Below are 24,238 nucleotides of genomic sequence, written 5' to 3' on the forward strand. Positions count from 1 at the left end.
AAATGTACAGGTTTGCAGATTAATTGGCTTCAGTAAAATTGTAAATTGTCCCTAGTGTGTAGGATAGTGTTAGTGTACAGGGTGATTGCTGGTCGGTGGGCCGAAGGGCCTGTTTCCACGTTGTATCTCTAAAATCTAAAGACAGCTACATCAGACTCTTATTTAATGATATACTGCTATCTTCAACATCATAACTCCAACCAAATTCATCTCCAAAATCCTGAACTCAAGACTCCGCACTCCCCTCTGCAACTGGACCCTCAACTTCCTGACCCATAGACCACAATCAGTAAAGACAGGTAACATAACATACTCCACAATACGGGGGATGGAATCCAAAGCAGGAGTGAGGCGAGCCTGAAAGTTGATAAAAAGCTAGGTCCATCAACAGAATATACAGTAGCATGGCAGGGAATGAGCAAGGAATGTTGAATTAACTTTCATGTATTTCAGTGCGAGAGGTCTGACGAGTAAGGTGGATGAGCTCAGGGTGTAGGTCGGCATTTGGAACTGGGACGTTATAGCCATTACAGAAACCTGGTGAAGGGAAGGAAGGAGGGAGGGGGCGGAGACAGGACTAGCAGTTCCAGGGTACAGGTGCTGGTGAGATAGGGGTGGGGGTAAAATAGGTGTTTTATTGGTTAAGGAGAATGTCACAGCAATCATTTAAGATGACATTACTGATGGTTCATCTGGTAAAGCTCTATGAGTAGAAGGAAGAGATAAAGGGGATAATCACCTTGTTGGGAATGTATGATAGGCTCCGAAACAGTCAATGGAAATTAGAAGAACAAATATGCCAGGAAATTGCAGGCAACACCAAGACTAATAAGGTTTTAATGGGGATTTTAACTTCCCCATTATAGACTGGGACTGTCATAGCGCCAAGGATTTGGATGCGATGGAATATGTCAAATTGGGAAGGGCAAGTGACTGAAGTGTCAGGGAGTGAGCTGTTCGGGACCAGCGACCACAGTTCTATTAACTTTGAAATAGTTATAGACAAGGACACGTTTAGTGGAATGAGCAGCATATTCAAGGAGGAATTCAGTATGGCAAAAAGGGGGAAAGAAATAACTGCCAGATAAATTGGCTTAATTAAGAGATTAATTACAGAGATTCCAAAGGTACATCATACGTGCATTAGGGGAAGAGGGTACCTCGAGAGAATAGGGCTCCTTAGAAACCAAAGCAGTAATCTTCGTGAGGAGCTGCAAGAGATGAGCAGAATTTCAATGATATTTCTCTTCTACTTTTATTATGAAGACATGAAAACTGGGGAACTTGCGATGGAGCCCCATGGTGACCAAATGCGTCCCGTCAGTGGCAGCGGCCTGTAGAAAGTGCTGGTCCCAGTGGCTACAATATGAGCCTTAACAACAGCTATGTCAACCTGACTGTATGGTGGATGAAAAATGGCTCGCTAGTGCACCTTGCAAGCAGGGGGTGGCATCAGAAGCCAGAGTTATAAATGGCAGAGGAGGTGGTGCAAGCCAGGGGTGGAGTCGGTAGGTCAATCCGCTATAATCAAAATCCATTAGAAAGGGACCCATTAAAACAAAGATTTCCAGTATAGGAGCCCGAAAACTATGCCCTCCAGGTTCAGGAACAACTTCTTTCCAACAACCATCAGGCTACTAAATATTATAAATAAATTCCAAACTATGAACGGTCTTGATTTCACTACAGCCTTCTAGGTTTTGGTTTGTTTTTTATTAATATTGTTTTGTTTTTAAAGAACTTATTTTTCTTGTTTATTTTTTATTATGTTATCTATCGAGCGCTATGTTTACAGACCTGTTATGTTGCTGTAACTATGAATGTCATTGTTCCATTTCAGTACCTATGACATGTAACATATGACTCGCGACTCATCTATCACTGGTCAGGCTTTGTCCCATCTCCAGCTCTCTTTTCCAGCTTGTTCCCCCTACTACAATCAATCTAAAGAAGGGTCCCAATCCCAAATGTCTTCTGTCCATTTCCCTCCAAAGAAACTGCCCGATCCACTGAGTTCCCTTAACGTTTTTTTTTGCTCAAGATTCCAGCATATGCAGACGGTCCAGCCAAATCTACCCCCCCCCCTCCCCCCGGCTCACACTTTACAACCCTGGCTTCCAATGCCACCAACGGCTTGCCGAATCCAGGTTTATCTCTCCAGTTGCTCTCCAGCCAGCTGTGTAGTTCAGGCATTCTCTTTTCTTTCCAGACTATCAACTACTTTTTTTTTTGTGTATTTCTCAGTTGCAGCTTCACCCACCCCACTCCTTCATCAATCATATCTCTCCATTAACACCTTTGAGATAGCTCAGATGCAGTTAATAAGCCTTCACCACCATGTCTCACCTAGTACCAACATCATTTATGTCATTCGGATTTTCTTGCTCTCCAGCCTACCAGTGCTAATCCTCTTGTTCTCTTCCACTACCTCTCCAAAACTTGATTGTTTTTTTTTACTTTTCCTAGTTCTCACGAAAGGTCACAAATCTAAACCATTATTTTTTCTCTCTCAACAGATGCTGTCTGACCTGCTGAGTATTTCCAACATTTCCTTCTTTATTGTACATTGCTAATACGGAGTTCTGGTTAAATAGTTAGTTTGATAACGACAGATTCAGATTCAGATTCAGATTCAATTTTAATTGTCATTGTCAGTGTACAGTATAGAGACAACGAAATGCAGACTGGGGTTGCCTGGCGGTGCAGTGCTCCCTCAGCACTATTCTGGAACCTCAAATTGTTTTTTGCTCAAGGCCTTCAAGTGGGACTTGAAATTAGAATCCAAAGATTCACAAAATAGCACTACAAATCTGAGTAGTGCTGAGTTAATGATAAAGGCTGATGACCTTGCAGAAAGAACTGACAAGTTCTGATAAAAAACAGAAGTCCATTACGTGGGTGGAAAATAAACTGCAGATGCTGGAATCTTGAGCAACACACCAAGTGCTGGATGAACTCAGCGGGTCGGGCAGCAGCTGTGAGGGGAATGGACAAACGCCATTTCGCGTTGGTCGGCTGAAGAAGGCTCCCCACCCGAAGCGTCGTCTGTCTATTTCCATCATAGATGCCGCCTGACCCGCTGAGATCCTCAAGCACTTTGTGGAAAAGACCCTAGAGTACAGATTAAAAGAACGGCAAAGGAATTAACCCCAGATTTTAGTTATAATGCTACTTCTCACATGTGCAATAAGAATCAGAAAATTGTTTTTCAAAATAACTATTTCGTTACATTATTGCTGCAAGTTGATAGGTGTTTAATCGGCTGTACAAAGTCTGGATTTAAATCAGCAGGTCTCTGCAGAGAATGAGCCGAAACTTCACCCATTCCTTCTCTCCAGAGACGCTGCCTGTCCCGCTGAGCTACACCAGCATCTTGTCTCTATCCTCAGTGTAAACCAGCATCTGCAGTTCCTTCCGACACACATGTCTCTCCAGAGAGAGACGGCACAACGTCAAGTCTGTCGTTTCATGTTGAACACACTTACATCTCTCGGGAGCAACTGCTCCTCCAACGCATTATCGTGTAGCTCGCTCCCCATCGCACCGACTACTCGCCCGACCTGGACCTGGAGCCTCCGCACCGGCACGGTCACCGTCACGTGATAGACCGTCAGCTGACCGGCGGCGCCGCGCGCCTCTTGATGACGCTTCCGCTGCGAAGGCTCGTGCTGCTGCGGGAGGTCGGAATGAGGTGAGTGAGGGCTCGTGTGGTGGTCGCCTGGCAACCGGTCCTGGGGGCGAGCTGGACCCAACTGCCTTGGGGAAGGGTCGCCTGGCAACCGGTCCTGGGGGCGAGCTGGACCCAACTGCCTTGGGGAAGGGTCGCCTGGCAACCGGTGCTGGGGGCGAGCTGGACCCAACTGCCATGGGGAAGGGTCGCCTGGCAACCGGTCCTGGGGGCGCGCTGGACCCAACTGCCTTGGGGAAGGGTCGTCTGGAAACCGGTGCTGGGGGCGCGCTGGACCCCACTGCCTTGGGGAAGGGTCGTCTGGAAACCGTCCCTCATAGCGCTCGCTAGATGAAGGGGAAGGGTCAGGGTCGTCTCGAAACTTCCCTTGGAGTGCGCTCCAGCTGAACCTTCCACCCCCGCCCTTGAGGAGCGGCGATCAGACCCCAGGCTGTACCGGGACCGGCGGGCGGGGATCAGACCCCAGGCTGTACCGGGACCGGCGGGCGGGGATCAGACCCCAGGCTGTACCGGGACCGGCGGGCGGGGATCAGACCCCAGGCTGTACCGGGACGGGCTTGATTCGGTTCCAAGTGCGGCGAGTTCATAGAGGGGATTAACGTGTCAGGCAGCATCCGTGGAGGGAGGCGGACAGTCCCTTGGATCTACTCAAGCTCGTCTGTCCAGTTCCTTCCCACAGACGCCGCCTTACCCACTGAGTTATTGGGTCTCGACACGAAACGTCACCCATTCATTCTCTCCAGTGATCAATCAGACCCAGAGTTGCTGCCTGGCCCGCTGAGTTACTCCAGCGTTCTGTGTGTGTCTTCGGTTTAAACTAGCATCTGCAGTTCCTTCCTACACGAGTCCCTTCAACAGTTGTTTTATTGTTTCAGATTCCAGCATCTGCAGTCTCTTGTGTCTCCACGGAGAGGAAAGTGGTTTTAGGACGTTAATCGCTCATTGCCTATGCAACACTCAGACATAGACTTTTCCCACCATCTGTTGTGAACATTACTGTAAATGTGCGAATGATACGGTAATTAATGCCCATCTGTTGTCACCCAGAGTATTTGGTGGGTGGCTTTATTCATGTGCCTCTAAGGTGATTCCAGGCTAGAAGTTCCAAGCAATTGGATTTGGTGAGATTTTTAGAGGTTTTGGAGGAGGAGGATGCATTAATATACTTAGTGAGTTGCTGTCGCCCTATAATATACATTATACGATATACAAGCTTTGCGGGGATCTATATGGAGCTAAGTAGCACAAATACTAATATAGATCTTGATAGTTTTTATTTTGGTCTTAAAGCTGCACCAATCCAGACTCTTGACTTCTTACAGATTGTGAAGAAATGAAACACCAAGAGCCATGTGTTCCAAAGCAATCAGACTCTGTCCTGCATTTGTAGCCACTGTGCTGATATGATTGATCTAGATAAGGCTCAAAAGTGTTTAATTGTCATGCACTGAGAATTGAACAATTAAATCCTTACTTGTTAAAGCTTTACATACCCATTAACGCAGGAACATAATGTCTAATAATCACAATGATCAATAATAAAACAAAATCAATGATCATTAATACTGTTAGCCAAACCATAATAGTGTCTATTTTGTTTATTGCTTCTTAAATAGCAGTTCCCCAAAAGGTTAGTTTACATAGCATGAAATACAAAGCTGCAAATGCTGGAAATTTGAATTGAAAACAGAAAATGTTGCAAAAACTCAGCAGTTCAGGCAGCATATATGGCAAAGGAAGTAGTCAATGTTTTGGGTCTGAGACCCTTCATCAGGATTCATCTTTACTTGGCAGAACATCGCTTCAGATATGAAATGTTGACTTGTTTCCCCCCCACAAGTTTACATGCATGTTTTGTCAAGTCATTCTTTGTGTTCTTTGCAAGATGAATGCATCCAGATTTAAACCATTTTAATAGAGTAAGGAAATGAATGCATACTTGAACTATTGGAAGCATTGGTGATGATCTGAGACACAGAGAGTGTATGGGGTCCTGAGTGTATGGGGTTCATCACACAGAGGTGTATGGGATCCTGAACGGAAATAAGGCAACAAAGGAGGACATGCAGAAAAAGAAGGTGCCATTTAGAAGGAAAGTGGGTGTGGGGAAGAATAAACCACAAAGTGTAGGCAAGTGGCCCCTGCAGTGGGCAGTATAAGATTGGGAACCTGTGTTTGGCATTGCCATCATTTTGGATCCATTGACCGCTGTGGGGCTGGCAGGGGGAAAAGAAAAAGCTTACAATTTATAGCGTTTTTCACATCCCTTTCATAATGTTATTAAGCGTCTTGTAACCATGGCAGTACTTTTCAATTACGGTCTTGCATTCAATTTGTGAACAAAAAGAACTCAGACAATAACGTGATAAAAATCAGGTAATCAGTTTAAAACAATGAATATTGGCACTAAAACATTCAGGATAACTTCCCTGTCTTCTTCACAATCTTAGAAACAGAAAAATAGGTGCAGGAGTAGGCCATTCGGCCCTTTAAGCCTATCATTCAATATGATAATGGCTGATCATCTAAAATCAGTATTCCCCATTTTTTTGCCATATCCCTTGATTCCTTTAGCCCTAAGAGCTAAATCTAACTCTCTCTTGAAAACATCCAGTGAATTGGCCTCCACTGCCTTCTGTGGCAGAGAATTCCCCAGTTTCACAACTCTGGGTGAAGAGGGTTTTCCAGCGAATACAAGCCCATTCTTTCATCATATGTCAGTCCCGCCGTCCCGGGAATTAACCTGGTGAACCCACGCTGCACCCCCTCAATAGCAAGAATGTCCTTCCTCAAATTAGGAGACCAAATTGCACACAATACTCCATGTGCACTCTCACCAGAACTTCAGAAGGACCTCCTTTCTCCTAAACTCAAATCCTCTTGCAATGAAGGCCAACATGCCATTAGCTTTCTTCACTGCCTGCTGTACCTGCATGCTTACTTTCAGTGACTGATGTACATGCACACACAGGTCTCGTTGTACCTCTCCTTTTCCTAATCTGACACCATTCAGATAATAATCTTGCCTTCCTTGTTCTTTCCACCAAAGTGGATAAACTCACATTTATCCGCATTATACTGCATCTGCCCACTCACCCAACCTATCCAAGTCAACCTGCAGCCTCATAGTATCCTCATCCCAGCTCACACTGACACCCAGCTTTGTCATCCGCAAACTTGGAGATGTCACATTTAATTCCCTCATCTAAAACGTTAATATATATTATAAATAAATGGGGTCCCAGCACCGAGCCTTGCGGCACCCCACCAGTCACTGCCTGCATTCTGAAAAGGACCCGTTAATTCCTACTTTTTGCTTCCTGTCTGCCAACTAGTTCTCTATCAATGTCAATACCCTACCCCCAATTCCATGTGCTCTAATTTTGCACACTAATCTCTTGTGTGGTACCTTGTCCAAGTCCAGGTACACCACATCCTCTGGCTCTCCCTTATCCATTCTACATGTTACATCCTCAAAAAAATTCCAGAAGATTAGCATGATTTCCCCTTCATAAATTCATGGTGACTTTGACCGATCCAGTTACTGCTTTCCAAATGCGCTGCTATAACATCTTTAATAATCGACTCAAGCATCTTCCCCACTATCGATGTATGGCTAACTGGTCTATAAATCCCCGTTTTCTCTCTCCCTCTTTTCTTAAAAAGTGGAGTTACATCGGCTACCCTCCAGTCCACAGGAACTAATGTAGAATTGAGAGAACATTGGAAAATGATCACCAATGCATCCACGATTTCTAGGGCCACCTCCTTGAGTACTCTGGGATGCAGACCATCAGGTCCTGTGAATTTATCTGCCTCCAGTCCCAATCGTTTATCAAACACCATTTCCTGACTAATGTGTATTCCCTCCCACTAGATCCTTGGTCCCCTAGTATTTCTGGTAGATTGTTTGCGTCTTCCTTTGTGAAGACAGAACCAAAGTATATGTTTAACTGTTTTGCCATTTCTTTGTTTCCTATTATAAATTCACCTGTCTCTGATTGTAAGGGACCTAAATTTGTCTTCACTAATCTTTTCCTTTTTACATATATAAATATGTCCAGCTGAAATCATATCATGAGATGTCTTATGTCCACCTGAGGAACAGGACTAATGCCCCATCTGAAAGGTGCTCCCACCTAACAGTACAGGACCCTCTTACTACTGAACTGGTGTATTAGACAACCCTTGTTCCCAGAAAACTCAGAGTTAAAGCCATAGCCAACAAAGTTAGCAGAGTAGAAACGAGGAAAGGAAATTATGAAAGCAGAAGGAAAAAACTCAATGTGTTTAGTTGGACGGTCCTTAAAGTGTGGGTAAATCTTTAGCTGAAGCCAAAGGATAGATTAATTGCATAGTTATAGGAAATAGAATTCCTTGACCAATGTGGTGGGAAAATTGGAGTAAAAAATGAGTCTTTCCAGAAAGTTGGCTGTTGAAGTGAGCAGGCTTAAATTTGATGCTAGTTGACAGCCAATCCCCTGAATAGACATTGCATATTAGATACGAGTCATCTGAATGAGAGAAAAACTGTAAGCAAAGTTGATAGACTTCGTTTGGACAAGGACAAGAACAAGAAGGAATACTGATAGAAAATCAGCATGCCAGATTATTGGGAACAAAGAATGCCCCACCTATTCTAGATGACTCTTGGATTCTCAAAGCAAAATCATTTGAAATGTCTTTAGCGAGCAATGGAGCAAAAACCTGAAAGTCTTCCATGGCTTTTTAGAGAACCTATTTCATAAATATAACATTCTGCCAAGGGATATTTCAGTTTAGTCAATGTATTCCTTTGCATTCAATTTGACAAAAGTCTGGCCATTGAGCTGGTGATACAGGATAGAAACATAGAAAATAGACACAAGAGGAGGCCATTTGGACCGCCCGCCCGCCAGCACCGCCCGCCATTCATTGTGATCATAGCTGATCATCCACAATCAGTAATCCATGCCTGCCTTCTCCCCATATCCCTTGATTCCCCTAGCCCCTAAAGCTCTATCTAACTCTGGAGGTTTATTTTCAAAGTCAGTACCAAAGTTAACTGGGCCCAGATCATTACTGCATTAGTTGTGCTGTGACTGATGTTCAATCTTTTTTCAATTTAGGTTTCTTGTTCGCTTCAACAAGACATGGGCAAATGCTGCTTTAAGTACACCAGCTAAAAAATTGACACGGAGGGAGTGGTATAGTTTTACTCCAGTAAAATCTCAGCACTTTCCTGGACAGTGGATTTCCACGGACAATATCCCTGAATTAGGCATGATGTCAGTCCAGAACCCTGAAGAGGTCATTGATCTTGACTTGCCTCCTGCAGCAGTCCGTGGCATGACTCAGCTAAACAGGGACTTGTTTCAGAAAACTGTTGCACTTCCAGCTCTTAAAGTAAGAAAGGAATTAATAAACAAAGTCATGAAAGCATTGAGAAATGTAGCAATAAAAAGACCAGGACTGAAGCGTGTAATTGAAGATTCAGAAGATGAAATTTACAGACTAATTTTGTTGGACCCAGACAAAATATCTTGCTTGGAATCTTTTGGAGCTTCGGAGAGAGCTATTTTAAAGGAATATAATGTTGATCTTGAGGTTCGCAAGCACAATTTAATAATGACATACGAACATTTCAAATCTGAAGAGATTCTGAAGGCAGTTTTGCCGGTCGGACAAGACGTAACCACTGGATTTAGCAGAATCGGCCACATTGCCCACATGAATCTTCGAGATCATCAGCTTCCATACAAGCATTTGATTGGTAGGATCTAAATTTATTTGTTTTTGGAAGAAAAATAAAATGAAATATTTTTTTTGTAAGAAAAGTTCTATTTAAAGGAAACATTGCTGTATGGATAACATAAAACCCTTCTGTAGAAAATGAGTAATACAAGTTTCTACATCTATTGATTATTAGTATTTCTTAAAAATATTTACATTATTCTTGTTAATTATGTTTTGAAGTTTATGTTTGTAAGTAACACACTTTTGGTTTTCCTATATCAAAAATAGATGCAGAGTTATCAAAAAGCCTGGATTGAAGTACATACCATCCTTAACTAAATTGCCAACAATTTTGTTTCTTAGGTCAAGTTATAATGGATAAGAATCCTGGAATAACTTCAGTAGTTAATAAACTTAATATTATTGACAACACTTATCGTAATTTCCAGATGGAAATACTAGCTGGGGAAGACAATATGATAGCAACGGTAAGAATATTAAATTTCATTTTAGTTGTTTCCCAGTAATGTTTGTTTAAAATTGCACTTTTTCTTCAAATTTTGGGGGGATGGGAATTTTTAACAGATGCAATTAAAGCATCTTGAAAAAAGTGATGGCCAGTATTTTCAGAGAAATGTAAATTATAAAGCTCGTGTGCCGGTGGTGTGCTGTAGGTTCTTTGACGTATTAAATTAATTTAAACAAAAAAAAAGTTCCGCATTGAATAATCATCGCATTGTCCAAGAGGAAAGTCACTTCAGTATCCAAAGCAATAACGTCTCCAGTTAAAATGTGTGAGAGGAAGAGATGACCAACATTTTATCGTTCAAATTACTCTATCCACTACAAATGAACATTCTCATTCTGTATGATTGTACAGATAGTAATGTTTAATTATTACAGGTGCACAACCTTTTATCCGAAGATCCAAATAACGAAAACCTCCGAATAGCGGACATTTTTTCAGTGCTTGAAAAAAGGTCCTTGAAAACGTTCACGGAGGGCGGCCCGCAGAGGTGACAGCGGAACCTCCGGTCGGTCCTCGAAGAAAGGGGAACTAAATCCCCATTCATAAAAGAGACGGTGAGGGTATATTGCGCGGGAGGGTTAATAATTGACAATATGCTGCTGTCTGCCCGCTGAGTTAAAAAAGTCCCCACGGTAGACACGATACACAGTGTATCGTGAGTCTTGCGTGGGAATTTTTTTTACTCAGCGGGCAGGGAGCTGCAGATTGTCGCTCCCTTCAGTTTTACCCCACCTACACCCCTCTGCTTCCCGGCCATGTGTGTGACCCCTTCCCTCCCCTCTCCAGCTCCCCGCCCATTGCACCGGCGTGGGGGCTTTGTACTGTCTTCACGTCGGCAATGCCAGTCACCGGAGACGTCAGGACCAACGGGACACCGACCCCCAGGCCCACTGCAAGCACGGAGATCCCAGAGACCCACAGCCAGCAGCAGCCCAGCCCCGTTCCAACTCCAGAGGAAAACTGCAAACTAGCGGGAGACATCGGGACCATTTCGGGAGCCGCTCCCCATGGGCCGCTACGGCGACAAGTGGCAGTTCGCCGGTCAGCCCGAGCTGTGCCCCCTCATTTAGCACAATCCGACCACATTGCCCACATGCAAGCTTCGGAGATCCATCAGCAACTCCAGCCCAGCCCCTTCCAACTCCAGAGGGGCAAATGCTGCTGGTGCGCAAAATGCGTCTTGTTCTTTTTTCGCGCAGCTCGGGCTGTGGGGAAACACTGCCACTTTTGCCGTAGCGGCCCATCGGGGGATTAGCGGATTCCCCTGGGGTGTAGAAAATGGGGGAGGGGGGGTTTCTACTCTATTGATAGCCCCCTACTTTCTTAGGGACAGGGAGACAGGATTCTTGTTAATTATGTTTTGCAGTTTATGTTTGTATGAAACTCGCTTTCAGTTTTCGACGAAATCAACTAAATCCCAGATTCATAAAAAGCCTGGATTGAAGGGTACATTGCGTGGGAACTAAATCCCAAGACAAAGTTGAGTCTGAGCGTTCACCGAGGGGTGGCCCACAGAGGGACAGCGGAACCTCGGGTCGGTCCTGGAAGAAAGTTAACTAAATCACCTTCATAAAAGTGAAGTGGACCGTATATTTCGCAGAGGGTATATCACTACCTGGAAGAAACAGACATTTTTTCCAGGATGTCGTCTGCACACCAAAGCTCACGTTTGGCGCCTGTTGCTGCACACGGATATAAGAGTGTGAAAAAATGTCGCCTTAGGCCTCCTTAGGGGGATGGGAGCCCCGCTAGGGTGACATGAGTGCAGGAGGTGATTCAATGCTGCGGGCCACATTTACAAATTCAGGAACTCTTTCAACACACTGCATTTCATACAGACATTTATTCTGCAAGAAAAAACTACATTGAAGACTCAAACTCGCGACCGAGGAACTGCCGGGATCAAGGCGCAAACTCGCGACCTTGCGGATATGAGCCGGGCACTCTACCACCGAGCCAGCCATTAAAATCTACGCTAAAAAATTTCCATTCCGAAGACCGACAAATTCCAAATTACGAAAAGTGTCTGGTCCCAAGGCTGTCGGATAAAAGGTTGTGCACCTGTACTTATGCACATATGTGGTTGGTTGTTTATGCAAAGCCGTTTTAGACAATAGACAATAGGAGCAGGAATGGGCCATTCGATGTGAGCATGGCTGATCATCCCCAATCAGTACCCTGTTCCTGCCTTCTCCCCATATCCCCTGACTCCGCTATCTTTAAGAGCCCTATCTAGCTCCCTCTTGAAAGTACCCAAAGAACTGGCCTCCACAGAGGCAGAGAATTCCACAGACTCACAACTCTCTGTGAGGAAAAGTGTTTCCTCGTCTCCGTTCCAAATGGCTTACCCCTTATTCTTAAACTGTGGCCCCTGGTTTTGATTGTCGGGGAGCAACATTAAAACTTACATTATCCGTTGAATTAACATTCACCTTATTTCCAACTTGGGAATAGAATGATGCAGTACATCTGAAAAAAAAACAATATACTGAAGCTCATATTCAGGTTGCAGTACAACTTGAAGTAAATGTTTAGTTAAAATCTGAATTTCCTATTTTGCATTTCATTCTGAATTAGCTTAATTTGGAATGAAATTGTATACAATTTATATAGAAACTTGATACGGGTTGGCAATTTGAAAAATAGAACAATATCTGACTGTCCAGCCTGACAATTGTAGGTAACATTTTGAAGATATGATAGATATGAAGAATCCATAATTTACTGTAAGATGCAGAACATTTGATGAAATGTAGTTAAGATAACAGTTTCCTACCATATCCTGAGAAGCTACTGGAGGAGCACGTTCACAATGTATTGCTTGGCCAGTGGAGAATATCAAATAGGAACAATCATTTTCAAACAGTAAGTACAGTGCCCTCCATAATGTTTGGGACAAAGACCCATCGTTTATTTATTTCCCTCTGTATTCCACAATTTGATATTTGTAATAGAAAAAAAAATCACATGTGGTTAAAGTGAACATTGTCAGATTTTAATAAAGGCAATTTTTTATACATTTTGGTTTCACCATGTTTAAATTACATCAGTGTTTATACATAGTCCACCCATTTCAGGGCACCATAATGTTTGGGACACAGCAATGTCATGTAAATGAAAGTAGTCATGTTTAGTATTTTGTTGCATATTCTTTGCTTACAATGACTGTTTGAAGTCTGCGATTCATGGACCTCACCAGTTGCTGGGTGTCTTCTCTGGTGATGCAACACCAGACCTGTATTGCAGCCATCTTTAGCTTATGCAGGTTTTGGGGGCTAGTCCCCTTCAGCTTTCTCTTCAGCATATAAATGGCATGCTCAATTGGGTTCAGACCGGGCGATTGACTTAGCCACTGGCCCCATAGCAGTAACGTCCACGTCGCGGGCTGGAAACTGGAAGCATCCTGAGCTAATTCTGCTACCACCATCATCTATGATTGATTATTCAAGATGGCTGGAAGCTGGAAGTTTCCTGAGCTAATTGTGCTACCACCACCACTATGGCCGCGCCGTTGTGTTTGGCTGCCTGTCGTCTCCCATCTGGACAAAGCCCCGAACAAGGAAACCTCAACCATTCGTATGACCTGCAGTCAATGCTGGTCTACGAACAACAAACACTTCTCGACATCCGAGCCTCAGTCGTTGAGGTCTTCATCCAAGGCCCCAGACAAAGCCCTGGACAGAGCTCCAGACTGAGCCCTGGACAAAGCTTCCTCTACCGCTCGCCTCCCGGTGGGTGTACGGGCTCAGCCTTGCGGCCGCCGCCACTCGCACCAAGCCAGGAGGCGGAGTAAACGCGCGGGCCCCCTGGAAAGGTTGAAGACTCTCGCCCGTTCGACATCAGCTTACCTCACCCAACGCTGTGAAGACGGATCTGGTCGGCCCTCCCGCTCCATCCATCGGCGGCCTCTCAAGCCCAGGAATGCCTCTCTTTGGTCGATCTTCCCTGTCCCCGGTCTGTCTGGCTCCCAGCCAGGCCATGTGTGAAACGCAGCAGCGTGGTCTCCCTGAACCTCCGCCCACTGGTGTGGGGAGCCGCTACCGGACCACAACTCACCTGCATTCCCTGCTAAAGTGGCCCTGATCAACGCGAGATCCTTGCTGAACAAAACCTTCATCCTCAATGACTTCTTCACTGCACATGGATTGGACTTCCTAGTGATCACAGAAACCTGGCTTAATCTTGGTGAGCTTGCTCCACTCGTGGAACTCTGTGTTTAAGAAACATTTCAACTGCCGCCTCCTGAACGCTGATCATTTCTCCAGTTTTGAACATCAACTAATCATAGTTGATCTAATCCTGCCACTTTTAATAGTTCTTGTGTATCGCCCACCAAAAATGCATAAAGACTTTATCTCACAATTTGCTGATCTTATCGCCAGCTTGTTGCCCAAATTTGACTGGGTCCTGATTCTTGGTGACTTTAACATTCATATCTGCTATCCCACTTAAGCCTCTTGTGAGTGAATTTATGAACCTGGTTGAGTCCTTCAATCTGACTCTACTCACCACTGGACCCATGCACAAGCTTGGCCATACACTCGACCTGGTGCTATCGTCTGGTCTCCCAATTTGTAATACAGAAATTATTGATGCCTGTCTATCTGATCATAGTACAATTATATTCGATGCATCTCTGCCTTTCTCTCCCTCAAAATCCCATCTCCCTGCTCGCTACTCCCGCTACGTAAACTCTTCGACTGCCAGTAAGTTCTCTGAGGCTCTCATAGCCGTCCCCGACATCTGCACCATCGAGGCGTCTCCCCTCCATCTCAGCACTGACGACCTCATTTCTTTATTCAATACCACTTGCTCTTCTATCCTGGATTCTGTGGCTCCTCTTAAAATGAAATAGCCTAACTTTAAAGGCTGGCCTTGGCTCAATGACACCACCAGAGCCCTAAGAAGAGAGTGCAGAAATTCAGAATGGAAGTACAAATCTGATGCTTCAAATTCCCTTTGAACTTCTGAGAAACAATCTTCTCAAATACCAGGAGGCAGTAAAGTCTGCAAGAACAAAATACTTTTCCGACCACATTTCCAAAAACGCCCATAACACCAAGGTCCTTTTTAGTACAATTACCTCTGTCATATGTCCTGCCCCCAGTACCAGCTTAGCTGGGTTCCCTGCTAAGTGTGAAGAATTTATTACATTTTTCACCGGCAAAGTTAAGAACATCAGATCGAATATTTCCCCTCCCATCCGTGACCTAGCTGTCTCATTGGTCTGTTCTTCTAAACTAGACTGTTTCCAACCTGTTACTCTACCCTCCCTTGTAAAGCTGGTCACCACCATGAAACCTGCGACCTGCCCCCTTGACGCTGTCCCCACTGCCCTTCTGAAGGATGTCATTGCAATAGCTGGTCCCAGCATCCTCGCCATCATCAACAGTTCTCTGGAAACTGGCACTGTTCCAACCTGCTTCGAGCATGCGGTGGTCCAGCCCCTCCTGAAAAAAACCTAACCTAGACCCCACCATGCCTAGAAAATACAGACCTATTTCCAAACTGCCTTTCCTTTCAAAAGTCCTTGAAAAGGTAATTTTGAGTCAACTTATGGCTTACCTTTACCAAAATACTATCCATGAAACTTTCCAATCAGGTTTCAGGGCCCACCACAGCACAGAGTCTGTCTTGTTGAAGGTACATAACGACCTACTGCTCACCATTGACTCCGGCCACTGTGCAATCCTGCTCCTTCTTGACCTCAGCGCAGCATTTGATACAGTGGACTACACCATCCTAATTGACCGTCTCCGGTATGGGGTTGGTATTGATGGCACTGCCCTGAGCTGGTTCGTCTCCTACCTCAAAGATAGGAGTTTCTCTACAAACATAGGCAACTCTTTCTCCTCCCCAGCTTGCCTCTGCTGTGGGGTTCCACAAGGCTCCATCGTAGGCCCCATTCTCTTCTCTCTGTATATGCTCCCCTTAGGCCAAGTCATTCAAAGGCACGGCATTTCCTTCCACTGCTATGCAGACGATACACAACTCTATCTCCCCCTGAAGCCCAACAACCAATCTAATCTACTCAGCCTTATCCACTGCCTCGAGGATATAAAGTGTTGGATGGCCCAGAACTTCCTCCAACTAAACGAAAGTCTGAGGTCATCCTACTCGGCCCCTCTGGCTCAATCAAAACGATAGCAGGCAGCCTTGGTAGCCTTACCCCATTACTCAAACCTCACGTCAAAATCCTTGGCGTGATATTTGACTCTGCAATGAAATTTGACAAACAAGTCAATGCCGTGGTAAAAGCTAGCTTCTTCCAGCTTCGGACGATAGATAAAATAAAACAATTCCTCCAATTTGACGACCTCGAAAAGATCATCCACTCATTTATCTCCTCCCGCCTTGATTACTGCAATTCCCTTTACACTGGCATTAGCCAATCATCCCTGTCCAACCTGCAATTGGTCCAAAACGCCGCAGCAAGACTCCTGACGGGCACCCGAAAAAGGGACCACATCACCCCGATTCTGGCCTCTCTCCACTGGCTCCCTGTGCGGTTCCGAATCAATTTCTTTAACGGGCTCGCCCACACCTACATCAAAAATCTGCTTACCCACCATACCACCTCCAGGTCACTCAGATCGGCCGACTTGGGGTTACTGACCATCCCTAGGAGATGCAGCAGGGTTGCATCTCCTAGACTATCGAACAGCATCCCTCTTCCCATCAGAACTGCCCCCTCCATCGACTCTTTTAAGTCTAGACTTAAAACTTATTTCTACTCTCAAGCCTTTCTTGAGGTCCTCTGAGGGAGTGCTGTATGTATCTATGTATGTATTGTTGATCTATGTACCACTGTTTGTAGCACGTTAGTACCTGCACCAATGTAAAGCACTTTGGTCAATGAGAGTTGTTTTTAAATGTGCTATAGAAATAAAATTGACTTGACTTGATCTATTGCGACAAGTGATGGCTTCTACGGATTGTCGCCGGAAGCTTGCATCCTTTTCAGGACGGACGATGACAGCGAGGCCAACATTTGAAACAAGATGAACATGAAAAGAACAAGACTTGGCCACTCAAGAATTGACCATTTTTTATCTTTAAAGAAATCTTTTGTTACTGTAACAGTATATTTGGGATCATTGTCACTGTAGAATGAACCACCGGCCAATGAGTTTTGAGGCATTTATTTGAACATGAGCAGATAGGATGTATCTATACACCTCAGAATTCATTATGCTACTAGCATCAGCAGTTTTATCATGAATGAAGATAAGTGAGCCAGTACGTTCAGCAGCCATACATGCCCAGCCCTTTACACCCCACCACTGTGTTTAACAGATGAAGTTGTATGCTTTGGATCTTGGGCAGTTCCTTCTCTCCTCCATACTTTGCTCTTGCCATCACTCTGATATAAGTTAATCTTCGTCCCATCTGTCCACAAGACCTTTTTCCAGAACTGTGGTTGCTCTTTTAAGTATTTCTTGGCAAACTGTAAGCTGGCCATCCTATTTGTGTAGCTAACCAGTGGTTTGCATCTTGCATTATAGCCTCTGTATTTCTGTTCCTGAAGTCTTCTGCAGACAGTGGCCATTGACAATAGATACAAGTATAGGCCATTCTGCCCTTCGACAATATCATGTAAATTAAAGTAGTCATGTTCAGTATTTTGTTGCATATTCTTTGCAAGCAATGACTGCTTGAAGTCTGCAATTCATGGACATCACCAGTTGCTGGGTGTTGACAAATCCACACCTGAAGATAATTTCTGATCTGTCAGACAGCTGTTTAGGGATTTTTCTTTATTATAGAGAGAATTCTTCTGTCATCAGCTGTGGAGGTCTTCCTTGGACTGCCAATCCTTTTGCGATTAGTAAGCTCACCAGTTCTCTTTCTTCTTAATGATGTTCCAAACAGTTGATTTTGATAAGCCTAAGGTTTGGCTGATGTCTCCAACAGTTTTATTCTTGTTTCTCAGTCTCATAATGGCTTCTTTGATTTTCATTGGCACAACTTTGGTCCCCATGTTGATAAACAGTAATAAAAGTTTCCAAAGGTGATGGAAAGACTGGAGGAAAGACTAGGTGCTGTGAGCTCTCTTATAACTGCATTAAGGAGACAATTATTATGCACCTGAGCAATTACAAACATCTGTGGATCCATGTGCCCCAAACATTATGGTGCCCTGAAATGAGGGGGGAGGGGGGGGGGGGGGTACTATGTAGAAACACAGCTGCAATCTCTACATGGTGAATCCAAAATGTATAAAAATTGCCTTTTTTTAAAATCTGACAATGTGCACTTTAACCACGTGTGATTTTTTCTATTACAAATCTCAAATTGTGGGGTGCTGAAGCAAATAAATAAATGATAGGTCTTTGTCCCAAGCATTATGTTGGGCACTGTAGGTACATTACGGTTAGAATTATAGAAGGGATTATTTTTTGAACTGTTTTTATGTACATTATAATAACTTAGTTTACCTTGTACCAGCACAAAGTATTGAATATAATTTGTCTGTTCATAGGTCAAGGAGAACAACATAATGTATGAATTTGATTTTTCCAAAGTGTATTGGAATCCTCGGCTCAGCACTGAACATGGTCGAATAGTTGATCTTCTAAAAGCTGGAGATGTAGTGTATGATGTTTTTGCTGGCGTTGGACCTTTTGCTATTCCAGCAGCAAAGAAGAATTGCAAAGTAATGGCAAATGATCTTAACCCAGAGTCTTATAAATGGTTGGTCCATAACTGCAAGGTGAACAAAGTAAATGAAAAAGTACAGACATTCAATCTAGATGGCAGGGACTTTATCATGGGCCCACTGAAAGATGATTTAGCAAAACAAACTGAAGCAATTGCTTTGAAGGAGAACAGAACCTCTATTCATATCATTATGAATCTGCCTGGTATGGCTATCGAGTTCCTGGATGCCTTCAGACAACTATTGGAGGGGCCGTGCACAGCTAATGCATTACCCACTGTCCATTGCTACAGTTTCTCCAAGTGTGATGAACCTGCCAAAGATGTTCAGAGAAGTGCGGAACATTTCTTAAAAACCTCCTTAGAAGAACATTTCTCTGTCCATTTAGTTCGTAATGTGGCCCCAAACAAGGAAATGATGTGTATCAGTTTTAAAATCCCTGTTAAAGTATTATGCAGAAATCTTATGGTAAAAGGTCAGTAACTCCATGGCACTATCTATTCTAATTTTACAGTTTCCAAATTTATGATCAGATTTATCATTGCATAATAAGTTGAACTGTCAATAGTTGAACATTTATATGGGAATCAGAAAAGTACTTTATTCTCCTATACCACCGCAAAAATGTATTTCTACAAATTCTGGGGCTGGTTTTAGAAAGAATGCTGCTAAACATTTCTGTAAATGCCCCAAGGAACATTCCGCATTTGTTGTCATACTACCCAAAAGTTAAAGATGTGATTAATTTAACCTTTAATTTCATGACCTTTTAATACAAAATGTATTTATTCTCTTGTTATAAATTAGTTCCATATTTTAAATGTTGCGGTAGCCACATAATCAAAAAAATATATATATTTTACTGTACTAGATTGGATTTCAATAAGTGAAGTTTTGAATGGATATTTCCTTTTTATTTTATTCCCACTTTGGATCTACTACGATGACCTGTCAGGAGCAGAAAAAAAATTTGGAAGAAAATTTGCTATATTTTATTTCTTCTGCTGAAAATTATTAGAATATAGAACAGTACAGCACAAGAACAGACTTTTTGGCCCACAATGTCTGTGCCGAACATGATGCCAAGACCATTTCTTATCTATCAGTGCATCATAATCTATATCCCTCCATATTCATATCCAAAAGTCTCTTACATGCCACTACCACATCTGCCTCAGCTACCAAACACAGCAGCATTTACCACCTTCTGCATGTAAATACAAAACTTACCCCACATATCTCCTTTAAAACATTGGTCTTCTCACCCTAAAGCCGTGCTGTCTAGTATTTGATTTTTTTTTCCATCTTGGGAAAAAGGTCCTGATGTGTCTACCCAATCTTTGCCCCTCATTATTTTTTTAATACTTCTATTCACTCATAATCTCCGATGTTCCGCAGGTAAAAATTCAAATATGTCCAACCTACCCACTGCTCCAGGCATCATTCTGGTAAACCTCCTCTGCACCCTTTCCAAAACCAACACATCCTTCCTGTAATGGGGTGACCAGAATTGCACGCAATGCTCCAAATGTTGCCTAACCAGTCTTATAAAGCTGCATCATGATTTCCTGACTCTTATGCACAATGCCCTGACCTGTTAAAGCCATACCACACCATACGCCTCCTTTACCATTTTGTCTACTTGTGTTGCCACTTTCAGCGACCTATGGACCCCAAGATCCCTCTATACATCTATGCTGTTGTGTCATGCCATTAATTGTATATTTCCCCTTACATTTGACATCCCCGCAAAGTGCAACATCTTGCACTTTCTCAGATTAAACTTCATTTCTCCGCTCTTTTCTGTAGCTGATCTATATCCCAAGGTATACCTCGACAATCTTCCTTACAGTCCCAGATTTCAGAAATCTTGGTGTTATGCGCAAACGTATTACTTATCAACCTGTCTACCTCTCAATCTCCAGCCTAAATATTGTCCTTCCGCCACAACCCTGTCTTCTTCGATTGGGCCAATTCTGAATCCATACAACAAAATCACCGTTAATCCCGTGTATTTTAAACTTCTGAATCAGTGTATGATGATGGACTTTAAATGCCTCACTAAAATCAATGTAGACAGCATCCACTGCTCTGCCCTCATCGATTACCTTTGTCATTTCCTCAAAAAACTCTATTAAAGTGAGTAACCCTGGACAAAGCGCTAATGGCAAATGCAATGTTAGCATTTATTTCGAGAGGGCTAGAATACAAAAACAGGGGTGTAAAACTGAGGCTTTATAAGGCACTAGTCAGACCACATTTGGTGTATTGTGAACAGTTTTGGGCCCATATCTGAGGAAGGGGTGTGCTGGCATTGGAGAGGGTCCAAAGGAAGTTTATGAGAACGATCCCAGGAATGATTGGGTTAACATATGACATGTTTGAAGGCATTGGGCAGGTACTCGCTGCAGTTTTGAAGGATGATGGGGAACCTCAGTGAAACTTACCGAATAGTGAAAGGACAGAGTGAATGTGGAATAAAAGGAAATACCTTTTAGAAAGGAGATAGTCTTTAGCCAGAGGGCGATTCATTTGTTGAATTCATTGCTACAGACAGTTATGGAGGCCTAGTCAATGGATATTTTTAAGGCTTGATTAGTAAGGGTGTCAGGTTATGAAGTAAACGGTGGAGAATGGGGTTGAGAGAGAAAAATAGATCCGCTGGGATTGAATGACATGGACTTGATGGGTCAGACGGCTTAATTCTGCTCCTATAACTTGAGAACTTATGAATTATAATTGGGCTTATGGGCCTAATTGAGCCTTGATTGTCCTTAATTAACCATTATCCTCTAAATGGGAGTAAATCCTATGCCGAAGAATCCTTGTAAATACTTCCCTACCACGGATGTGAGGTTTACCGGCCCATAATTCCCTGGCTTCTCTCTCCTTCCCTTTTTATATTAAAGGAACAATATCAGTTACTCTACAGTCCTCTGGAACCCTGTCAATGACCGGCAAAGACAAAGATCTTTCTCAAGGCACGTGCAATCTCCTCTCTTGCCTCTCTTGATAGTCTGGGATATATCCATCTTAATGCTCTTCAGGAGCCCCAACAACTGCAACTTCTTTATCTCAAACTGCCCTTGCATATTATTTTTCTCCACATTTATCTCACAGTCTTCCTTTCCTTCCCTTTGGTGAAAACAGATGAAAATGTATTATTTATTAACGTGTACATTGAAGATGTTAGGTTCAAGTTTCCCACTATCAAGCTAATATTTTGCTGCGAGCAATTGTTGCCTAGCCACAATTAAAGCAGATTTAAATTCAAGTGTGTTATAATGCAGCAGAAGAACGTGAGAGATTATTAAAAATATTAAAGATATTGCAGATCAAAATGAATGTTTTTTTTTGATTACTCTTGTAAGTTTTATTTTGGCTACAGCTTAGTAATTCTGTCATTAATGTGCAATTTTCTTTTCAACTTCCCAGACAATACTGAGGAGCCAGCTCCAAAACGCCTTCGGTCTGAAGACGCTACTGTTGCAGTGGACTACAGTGACTTGTGATAAACGAGCAGCTTCATTTTTAGCTGTTAAGAAACTGAATACAGTGCAATTTAATTGCCAGTCAGTGAAAGGAATCTAAGAATGTTTGCATCATTTCCTGGTCTCCCTTCTGGTCGTGACTTGCTTCTATAAACAGCCAGTGATTTGTTATAATGGGGATTGGAGTCCTCTCAAGGGCTCACTTTACTTGCTCGCTATGATGGTTTTTCCACTGTGAATATTGAATTCTGTCATATTAATAAGTAACCAATGGAAAATCTTGACTCAAACAGCACCATTAGAACTGCAAATAAAACTTTCACAAAATTGCATTCAGTATTCATCAATCATTTTGGTTCTTGGAACAGTTTCAGAATGTTTAAACAAACTGAGAGAAATTCCAGAGAGTAGAGCAAATTTCAGGAGGTTTAAGAATACATGGCTTTAGTCCAAATGCAGTAAAATCATTTGCATTTATCAAAACATATTTTCCGCAGCTCTGGTATCTAAAGATTAAGGTTTCAATCTGCAGTAGTGATGGAGTAATTTGTATTCCATTGAAGGAATAAAGTACTCACAAATGTTTTTTTAATGTTAAATTATGAATGAAAATATACTTAAGATTATTAACAGTGGAGAGTATAAATCCTTTAGCTAATTTTATGCATTTGACACAAATTAGTTTTACTGTTGTTGGAATGTTATAGTCAAAATTCCCTCACCCGTGATAAGATTTTGATGTTGATCAAGGATCCATGGCAATGGAAATATGCCAGATGGTTATTTCACATCATGGAAGATCATAGAAGTTAAAAATGTACAATTAAACAATATAATAATAAATCTGCCTTGATGATGACAAGCAAAATAAATTACTTGGGCAACTCGACTGGTCAAGCAGCATCTGTGGAGGCAAAGGGGTGGTCGATATTTTGTGCCAAGACCATCCTTGGGGTTTTGCTGTCTTACGGGCAACAAGTATGCTCATCACCTTTTTCCCCTGAAGTGATTCATTTATGTTTTCAAAAATTTGAATTGCATTTGGACATTAATTCTTGAGTGATGTGTGTTCAATTAGACAGGTGTAACTTGTGCGTGGTACCCAGTACTAAGCAATAATGGAATTTAGGAATGAACACATTTTGTAGCTGGTGTCTAACATCATTGTGAAAAATACCAAAGATTGCCAAACATGTTAAGTTTCTTTTGCTTGGAGTACAATCTGGATGCATTGTTCTGACAAAGCCCTACAACATGTTTCATTCACTCTAATGCAGACGCTTTTGTAGTCATAATATCTGCTATCATACTTTTGATGCTAATTTGAGCATTCACTTGACCAGTGGAGAACTTTGTGATGCCTCTCTTTAAGATATGGTCATATCTCTAATGTGCTTCAATGAAAAATTAGTATTTTTAAAGGAACTTTACAGAACAAAGTCAGGAAATTTGCAGTTTCTTAATTTCTGGACAAATCACATAGCGTTTGTGCAACAATAGACATTTCTTGTTGACCTCAAACGAAAACACTTCATTGAAATATTTGTATGCATTACCTTTAGAACATTATCAACATTAAAGGACATAATGTTTTGCACCTTATAAGACCATGCAGCACTGAGGCAGGGTGAAAAGTGGAAAGACTATATTGGTGTTTATGTCATGGTTCCCAAACCGCAATAGTAAAGAAGTCCAGAATTATTGGTTTCCTGGAACTCAAGAGAAAAGCATTGCGAATGTAATTTGCTTCTTGTTCTTGTGGAATGGTCAGACTCATCATGCAACGGTGAAAGCAACAGGTGTCCTAAACTTTCTGAGGCGCAACTTTCATCATTGTTCAACTTCTGTCAAGGAGAAGCTATACTTCACCCTCGTTAGACCTCATTTGGACTACGCAGTTGCAGCATGGGACCCATACACAAATAAAAACATTTCTTCCATCGAAAGTGTCCAAAGACAGGCAGCTCGATTTGTTACTAACACCTATGAGAGGGAAGCGAGTGTCACCAAACTTCTGAATTCTCTGGGATGGAACCCTCTCCAAGACAGACGTGAAGCTCACTGTTTGACCTGTTTTTACAAAATGTTAAATGGTCAGCTCGACATAGATTCCAAGACCTACACCAAACCCAAACCAATTAGGAGCAGACGAGGGC

General features: G+C 42.7%; 2 protein-coding genes across 4 annotated transcripts in view; one reads left to right on the plus strand and one right to left on the minus strand.

Annotated features, from left to right (window-relative positions):
• Positions 1 to 3,610, minus strand: part of slc38a6 (solute carrier family 38 member 6) — a 61,576-nt gene extending 57,966 nt beyond the window's left edge. The window contains exon 1 of the mRNA XM_055640318.1: positions 3,486 to 3,610. Coding sequence (XP_055496293.1) covers positions 3,486 to 3,539 — 54 coding nt within the window. The 5' untranslated portion in view covers positions 3,540 to 3,610. The remainder of the gene's footprint in view (positions 1 to 3,485) is intronic.
• trmt5 (tRNA methyltransferase 5) lies at positions 3,584 to 22,412 on the plus strand. Of its 3 annotated transcripts, XM_055640317.1 has the most exons (6): positions 3,617 to 3,691; positions 4,564 to 4,706; positions 8,797 to 9,440; positions 9,767 to 9,891; positions 18,415 to 19,066; positions 22,027 to 22,412. In XM_055640317.1, the coding sequence occupies exons 2-6, from the start codon at positions 4,699 to 4,701 to the stop codon at positions 22,101 to 22,103; spliced, it is 1,506 nt and encodes a 501-aa protein (XP_055496292.1). In that variant the 5' UTR covers positions 3,617 to 3,691; positions 4,564 to 4,698; the 3' UTR covers positions 22,104 to 22,412. The 3 variants fall into 3 exon arrangements, with proteins under 3 accessions (XP_055496290.1, XP_055496292.1, XP_055496291.1); XM_055640315.1 differs by lacking the exon at positions 4,564 to 4,706 and having other exon boundaries at positions 3,584 to 3,691; XM_055640316.1 differs by lacking the exon at positions 3,617 to 3,691 and having other exon boundaries at positions 4,192 to 4,706.
• The last annotated feature ends 1,826 nt before the right edge of the window (positions 22,413 to 24,238 follow it).

Source organism: Leucoraja erinacea, chromosome 9 (genome assembly GCF_028641065.1).
Source record: "Leucoraja erinacea ecotype New England chromosome 9, Leri_hhj_1, whole genome shotgun sequence".
NCBI lineage: Eukaryota > Metazoa > Chordata > Chondrichthyes > Rajiformes > Rajidae > Leucoraja > Leucoraja erinaceus.

Bases quoted from the DNA above. Each gene is read 5' to 3' on its own strand.
- trmt5 (XM_055640315.1), top strand. From the start codon at position 3,642: ATGACGCTTCCGCTGCGAAGGCTCGTGCTGCTGCGGGAGGTCGGAATG. The intron at 9,441-9,766 runs GTAGGATCTAAA...TTTGTTTCTTAG, and splicing joins TCCATACAAGCATTTGATTG to GTCAAGTTATAATGGATAAG. The intron at 19,067-22,026 runs GTCAGTAACTCC...TCAACTTCCCAG, and splicing joins CAGAAATCTTATGGTAAAAG to ACAATACTGAGGAGCCAGCT.